The sequence below is a fragment of the Bison bison genome, unplaced genomic scaffold, assembly GCF_000754665.1.
Source record: "Bison bison bison isolate TAMUID 2011002044 unplaced genomic scaffold, Bison_UMD1.0 scf7180017864338, whole genome shotgun sequence".
In the NCBI taxonomy this organism is placed as follows: Eukaryota; Metazoa; Chordata; class Mammalia; order Artiodactyla; family Bovidae; genus Bison; species Bison bison.
Genome location: NW_011494910.1, coordinates 4559846 through 4568132, shown reverse-complemented (window position 1 = coordinate 4568132; position 8287 = coordinate 4559846). Strand labels below are relative to the sequence as shown.

General features: G+C 50.5%; 1 protein-coding gene across 1 annotated transcript in view; it reads left to right on the top strand.

Moving 5' to 3' along the window:
• The first annotated feature begins 4334 nt into the window (after nucleotides 1-4334).
• FAIM3 (Fas apoptotic inhibitory molecule 3) overlaps nucleotides 4335-8287 on the top strand; it is a 13902-nt gene continuing 9949 nt past the window's right edge. The window contains exon 1 of the mRNA XM_010854211.1: nucleotides 4335-4560. Coding sequence (XP_010852513.1) covers nucleotides 4524-4560 — 37 coding nt within the window. The 5' untranslated portion in view covers nucleotides 4335-4523. The remainder of the gene's footprint in view (nucleotides 4561-8287) is intronic.

Genomic DNA, 8287 nt, shown 5'->3' with positions numbered 1-8287 from the left:
TGTGCGACCCCATAGACAGCAGCCCACCAGGCTCCCCTGTCCCTGGGATTCCCCAGGCAAGAACACTGGAGTGGGTTGCCATTTCCTTCTCCAATTCATGAAAGTGACAGCAAAGTCGCTCAGTCGTGTCCAACTCTTAGCGACCCCATGGACTGCAGCCTACCAGGCACCTCTGTCCATGGGATTTTCCAGGCAAGAGTACTGGAGTGGGGTGCCATCACCTTCTCCTAATAGTGGTTGAGAATCTATTTATAGCAGTTGATTTCTGTTTGTAAAACTATACACATTCTGTGCTTAGTCGCTCAGTCGTGTCTGACTCTTTGTGACCCCATGGACTGTAGCCCGCCAGGCTCCTCTGTCCACGGGGATTCTCCAGGCAAGAATACTGGAGTGTGTTGTCATGCCCTCCTCCAGGGAATATTCCCAACCCAGGGATTGAACCCAGGTTTCCCTCATTGCAGGCAGATTCTTTACCCACTAAGCCACCAGGGAAACCAAAAAAGACTGGAGTGGGTAGCCTATCCCTTCTCCAGGGGATCTTCCTAACCCAGGAATAGAACCGGGGTCTCCTGCATTGCCATTGGATTCTTTACCAGCTGAGCTACCAGGGAAGCCAAAAACTATATATGTGTATATGTATGTATGTATATATGTGTGTGTGTGTATACAGCTAATATTTATTAATATTAGCACTATATATATACATATATATAGCTTTACAACTTAGCTATAGATAGTGGCTATATAATTTTATAGATAGATAGATAGATAAAATTTGTCCAAGTCTTTCCCAAAACTCAGGACAGGGCATCTCCCCTAAACAGCAGAGAGGACCTGCATGATGTGGTCTGTGAAGCTGGTCCCCAAGGCAGAGAAACAGGTACAGTTCCCCTGTCCCCACACTTCTATGAAATAATTCTGCTATGGAGCCTGTACAGCAAAATAATAAATCATATCAGAAACACTAGATATCTAAGTAGACAGGTATACTGAGAGAGAAGACGTAACACTGAGACCAACGGCCCCCATCTAGCCAGGAAGCTGAAGCCAGAAGGGAAGGAAGATAGGCCGTAAAATTTGAGGAGTTCTAGAAGCTTATAAACCTCTCCTAAGGCAGATAAGGAAACCGGCAGCCAATCCACCCTTCAGTTCAGTTCAGTCACTCAGTCATGTTCAACTCTCTGCAACCCCATGAATCCACCCTTACTAGAGCCAAAAGTCTTTGTTTAAATGTGTGAAGCTGCTGCTGCTGCTGCTGCTAAGTCGCTTCAGTCGTGTCCGACTCTGTGCGACCCCATAGACAGAAGCCCACCAGGCTCCCCCGTCCCTGGGATTCTCCAGGCAAGAACACTGGAGTGGGTTGCCATTTCCTGCTCCAATGCATGAAAGTGAAACGTGAAAGTGAAGTCGCTCAGTCATGTCCGACTCTTAGCGACCCCATGGACTTCAGCCTACCAGGCTCCTCCACCCATGGGATTTTCCAGGCAAGAGTACTGGAGTGGGGTGCCATTGCCTTCTCCACACCTCCTCCCTAGCCATCCTCAGATCCCTAAGACTTGCTTTTAACAACCCAGTGTGACGTTGTTTGGGCCACACATGAGGTGACACTCTCATCTCGCACATCCCCATGCTGCCCGGCAGGCCCAGCCACAGGCCAGCTGAGCTGTCATCTTCATGGACACACACTCACATGCAGGGCACAGTCACACTCACACTCACACTCACAACCAGGCACCCACGCACTCACACGCTCATGACCACACACTCACAACCACACACTACTCACTTTCACACTCACAACCACACATACACACACATATACCACACAGCCATATACTATACACTCACACTCACAACCACACACTCACAACCACACACCACACACAATCACATACCATATACAACCACACAACCACACACTCAGAGCCACAACCACACACCCCACACAATCACATACCACACACAACCACACACACACACATTCACAACCACAAACTCACAACCACACACTACTCACTTTCACACTCACAACCACACACTCACACATTCACATACACATACATACACACATACCACACACAACCACATGCTACACAGTCACACTCATAACCATACACCACACACAATCACATACCACACACAACCACACACTCACACATTCACAACCCCACACTGCTCCTTTCACACTCACAACCACACATACACACAACCACACACTCACACACAGCCACAACCACGCACCACACACAATCACAAACCACACACAACCACATACCATACTCACACAACCATACACACACAATCGCATATCCCACACAACCACATACCACCCACTCACACATTCACAACCACACACCACACATAATCACATACCACATACAACATAACACACACTCACAACCACACACTCACAACTACACACATTCACAACCACACATACAGTCACACATCACACACACACACACACACACTAACATCACACATAAAACACTCCTGTGTCACTCTTTGCTATCACCCAAGCACATATCCCAGTCACACACCACTCGTGCTCATCCATCACACCCCTCAGGGTCACACCTACAGTCTCTCACACACACATTTCATTCATTCACTTATTCTCTCTCCCTGCAAGGCATCCCAGGCCTCGAGCCCAGCACATGTCGGAGCCCAGCCGTGCGGCAGCCATGTGGTTAGGAGGAGGCCTCCAAGGAGAGAGGCTGACAGGACAGCCTGGACCCGAGCCTCACGGCTGCCCTCCACAATTTGGTCAAGGGTGGTTGGCGGAAATCACAAGAGCAGCTGCTCGGGGATGTGGGGGCGCAGAACCCTGCCACCCACACTTCCTTTGCACCTGTCACAAGTCTCACACTCCACTTCCACTGCGGATGCTGTTGTTTGTGTTCTGATGAGCCTGTGACAGACCTGAGGTGTGGGGGCCAGTGGGGGTCAGGAGGAACTTTCCAGAAAGGCGTGGAGACAATGTGAGTCCCCTGGGGGCCCAGGAGGTCGCCACACCTGGAGGTGGGGACCCTGGGAACTGAGCTATGGACAGCCTCCAGGGATGAAGCCAGGGAACCCTCTGACCAGAGCTCTTCCAGGTCTCGCATGAGGGGCTCTATAGACACCCGCATGGCCATGGTTTCTGCAGGGCCTCAGGGACTCCATGGAAGAGGGGAAGGTGGGCACCACCCCCACTTCATCCACAAGAGGACCGAGGCCCGAGCTAGGAAGCACCAAGCCAGGACCTTCTGACTGGAGCTTCTGACAGCCCGGGCTTCTGACTGGAGCCTGAAGTTCCTCCCAGGATGCCTCACAGCCAACGGCCTGAGCACCTGGACCCCTGGACACAACCTCAGAGCATCTGGGTCCTGAGGGACTGCTCTGCCAGGCAGCTCTGATGCTAGGCGGGCTTACTGCGTGACCTGTATGCAGGAGAGCAAGCCAGGGATCATCCAGCCCCACCTTCATTTTCTAGATAAAGAAATGGAGGCTCAAAGGAAGGCAGTGAGTTGCTCAAAATCCACATTTAATATTCCTCCATAGTAGGTCTCCCAAAAGAAAGCAAGAAAAGTGTTAGAAAGTGAAGTAGCTCAGTCATGTCTGACTCTTTGTAACCCTGTGGACTGTAGTCTACCAGGCTCCTCCATTCATGGGATTTTTCCAGGCAAGAGTACTGGAGTGGCTTGCCATTTCCTTCTCCAGGGGATCTTCCCGACCTAAGAATCGAACCGAGGTCTCCCACATTGCGGGCAGATGCTTTACCTTTTGAGCCACCAGGTCTCTTAAAGTGAAGTGAAGTCGCTCAGTCGTGTCCGACTCTTTGCAACCCCATGGACTGTAGCCTACCAGGCTCCTAAGTCCATGGAATTTTCTAGGCAAGAATACTGGAGTGGGCTGCCATTTCCTTCTCCAGGGGATCTTCCCAACCCAGGGGTCGAACCCGGGTCTCCCACACTGCAGGCAGACACTTTATCGTCTGAGCCACCAGGGGGGACAGGTCTCCCAAAGCATTTATCAAATGTGTTCAAGGGCTACAACCAGCACCTTCTGATTTCAGGCCCAAGCTTCTGTCCCTACAGCCATCCTCAGAGGGAGAAAATTGGCAAGAAGGCTCTTTCATGCTGAAGACAGGCATAAAGCAAATAACTCTGGCTCACATAAACCCCACAAAGCATAGGAGGACCCTCCAAGGCATAGAAATATGAGGCCTGTTAGTTTCTAGCAGTCTTTATTAATAGAAGCTGCCTCGAGGCACTTTGAACCCTGGGGACCCATTCTCACCCAACATAGCATGATTTCTCAGTTTCTGGCTTCCTCTGTGGTTTGCTGGTATTTTCTTTTTCCGTCTAAAACTAGTAAGCAAACAAGATAGGTTGTCATTTCCTCTTTTCCAAGCCCCACTCCTCGTGGGGGCCCAGAAATCTCTTTTGAGCATCAGACAGCACAGAGCTCCGAGGTGAGCAGCGGGCCTCTGTCCCCCTCTTCGGGGGGCCCTTGGATGGGACCTTGCTCTGGAAGGAGCCATGGACCTGTGGCTTTGGGCGCTTTACTTCCTTCCAGGTAAGTGCTCTGGAGAAACACCTTGGACGCCGTATGAGGACTGAATTGGTCACAGGTAGGGGAGTGGCTCAGAGAAGGCAACAGCACCCCACTCCAGTACTCTTGCCTGGAAAATCCCATGGATGGAGGAGCCTGGTGGGCTGCAGTCCATGGGGTCGCGAAGAGTCGGAAACGAATGAGCGACTTCACTTTCACTTTTCACTTTCACGCATTGGAGAAGGAAATGGCAACCCATTCCAGACTCATTGCCTGGAGAATCCCAGGGACGGGGGAGCCTGGTGGGCTGCCATCTATGGGGTCGCACAGAGTCGGACACGACTGAAGCGACTTAGCAGCAGCAGCAGGGGAGTGGCTGGGTATCTCTGGCTCTGAAGCGTCTGGATGAATTTAGTTGTAAACTAGTACCTGGGGCAGGACAAGGGTGGAGGCCGTCCCAGCTCCCAGCTAGCACCCCTCTCTTCTCTCCAGACACTCCTCCTGAGCCCTAAGGTGTCGACTCACAGGCCGAAGGCGTCCCCTCTCCCAGGTGTCAGCCTGTTAATCTGGGATTTAAAAGCCTCCAATGTTCTCTCTTCTACCTCTACATTCTTTCTTTGGTTCTTTTATCGCCTGAATTTTCAAAGTTCCAATCGAAGACTCCCTGGTCCATTTGGTAGGCCTGCTTCCCCAGGTAGCTCAAACGGTAAAGAATCTGCCTGCAATGCGGGAGATCTGGGTTCAATCCCTGGATCGGGAAGATCCCCTGGAGAAGGAAATGGCAGCCCACTCCAGTATTCTTGCTTGGAGAATCCCGTGGACAGAGGAGCCTGATGGGCTGCAGTCCATGGGGTCACAAAGAGTTGGACACAACTGAGCGGCTAACACTTTTAATTCGTTTCCAGAGCTTCATATCTTGATTTACAGCCATCTCTTGGGCACCCCCACTTCCACATCTCATCAAGATCAAAAATACAACTGGCCTGACACCTAACCTCAGATTTCTCACTGGTCACCACCTAAATCAGCTACTCTGTCTTCACTATCTATGATATCAGCTGCAAAATGCCAAAATAGCTTTTTACCCACCTCTCCCCTTTAACCCCCAATCAGACTTTGACCCAACTGATGGCCAATTCATGTAGTTTGTAGATTCACACTTACCAGGATAGGAAGAAATGGCAGCCTCTGCTAGAGACAGAACAGAGTGAAAAGAAAAGGAATACAGGAGCAGCTTTTAACTACCTCCCTACTTTCTGCAAGCCAACAGCCTGTGGCTCCAGATCCACCTTACTTCTTCTTGCCTCTGATCATAACATCATCCTTCCCAATGACCTTCCATGCCTCCTACTGCAAATTGAACCAAACTCCTGAAATACCAACTCCTTCCTTGGCCTCCGCCTTTACACGCTGAGCTTATCGTTCTCCCCAGGACTTTCCTAACCTCCAGCCAGCAGAGCTCCCTGAACGTGCGCTGGACTTCCCTGCCACCACGGCCTTGCTCCTGCTGCTGCTTCTGCCAGGAGCGCCCTACCCCTACCTCCACCACTGATGCGGCCCTTCAAGCCCATCTCAACCCCCACCTGCTTCTCTACACTTTCCAGAGCCCCTTCTTTGGAACCTTAATATTTTATTGATTCGGTGGTAAGTTTCTTGGGGGTCAGAGTAGTTGTTTATTCATACTTGCTTTCTTTGTGATGGCTGGAGTTTTAAAGAAAGGCAAATGTTTGAGTCGAATGTTGGAAGTCCCTGAAAGCCCAAAGGAATGAAGTTTTAATGAAATAGACTCTGTGACAGGTAGTAGGACATGGGTGAGCACAGCGGATGGTTAACCAAACTTAGGCCTGAGAGGGAAGAGGGACTGGGTGGACGTGGGAGATGTCTAGAAGTGAAGGGCACCCGAACTGTAGTCCGGCAGTCTGTCCAGAGCGCTATGACTCTTCTAGCCAGAAGGGTCCTTGCTCTGGGCTTTGTCCTTCTCCACTGGTGCCAGTCCCCATGGGGTGAGGAGTTCAAGACCCCAAAGGACATGCTTACCCCAAGCCCACATCCACACCCCCTCTGCTAGGCCTCAAATTCCCCGTCCAAATGACTCTGAATCCACCTTCGGTGACTCTGCAATGCTACCCTGGGTCTTCTATTCTAGAGTTATGTCTTGGCCTGTAAAAGTGGCTACAGGTGGATGTTTGGGAAGGAGATGGGGTTTATACATGCAAGCTGGGTCATTCACCAAGTATATGCCAGGACTGTTGTGGAGTGGGCAGGAGCTAGGGTTGAGAACTGAAGGGAGAGGGGCCAGAAGCTGGAGGCAGAAAACTTGGGGCCATTTTCCCCTGCACTGCATGTGTGAGAATGGACATCCAAGGAGAGCGTAAATTTGTCAAGATGTTGGAGAGCCCCAGGGACAGAGGAGCCTGGCGGGCGACAGTCCATGGGGTTGCAAAGAGTCGGACACGACTGAGCAACTTAACAACAACAACAGTTTACTAGCTTGGTGATTAACTTTAAACTATTCAGACTATGATGAAAGTGAAAGTGAAGTCGCTCAGTCGTGTCCAACTCTTTTCGACCCCGTGGACTGTAGCCTACCAGGCTTCTCTGTCCATGGGATTCTCCAGGCAAGAATACTGGAGTGGGTTACCATTTCCTTCTCCAGGGGACCTTCCCGACCCAGGGATCAAACCCAGGTCTTCTGCACTCAGGGAAGATTCTTTACCAACTGAGCTACAAGGGAAGCCACACATTGGAGGCAGATGCTTTAACCTCTGAGCCACCAGGGAAGCCCAAGACTGTGATATTTAGGCCTTATTTGCATCCCTGCCCCAGGTCCTGCAAATATGGGGGTGGCCCTGGTCCCAGAACCCAGTGCATGAGGCACAAACTACAGGCCACATCGCTTGGGGCCCCAGGTGGAGGCCCACAAAAGACAGCAGGATAGGAGGTCGGCTTTCAAACCTACCTATACCTTGACCTATAATAGTAAGAATGCACATGCTTGATGCTGTGACATAGGACAACAAACACACATCTAAAACCTACCCTTAATTCTTTAATATGAGGATGACTCTGGGGCTTCAGCACTTGAATGGATGTTGACACTTTCTTCGGAGATAGGAAGAGCTTGTACAGGAACAGGTTTTGGAGGAGGAATCAAGAGGGTTTTTTTTGTTTTTTTTTTTCCTTTTACCATTGTAAGTGTGAAATATATCTTAAATGTTTGAGTGAAGTCCAAGTGGAGGGATCCAAAAGGCAAGTCTGGAGCTCAGAGGTACAGACAAGGCTGGAGATCCACGCAGTGCTGAGATCTAGACAGAGTTGGCACTAAAAGGCATGGGAGTCCATGGGCTCTTGCGGGGAGACGCGGGGGGACAGAGAGGAGGACAGGCCCAGTGCCAGGCCCCGGGGTGGCCCAAAACTGGTGGAGAAGGAGCCATACATAAGGAAGGAGGCAAAGAAGTAAGTGAGGAGGAGAAGCAAGCGAACAGATAAGTAAGGAGATGGCAAAGGACAGCCATTGAGAGAGTGACGTCAGGGAAGCCAGGAAAGCATTTCCGGGCAGGAAGGCTCTATCCCACCAAATGCTGCCAAGAGGATGAGGAAAAAAAGAAGACAAAGAAGTGACCAATGTGGCAACAAGGAAAGTTTTAGTGACCTTGATTGGAGCAGTATCCATGGAATATTGGAGACAAAATTCTGACAGATGTAGGTGGAAAAGGAATTAGGAGACGTGGAATTGGATTGCAGCTGAAGG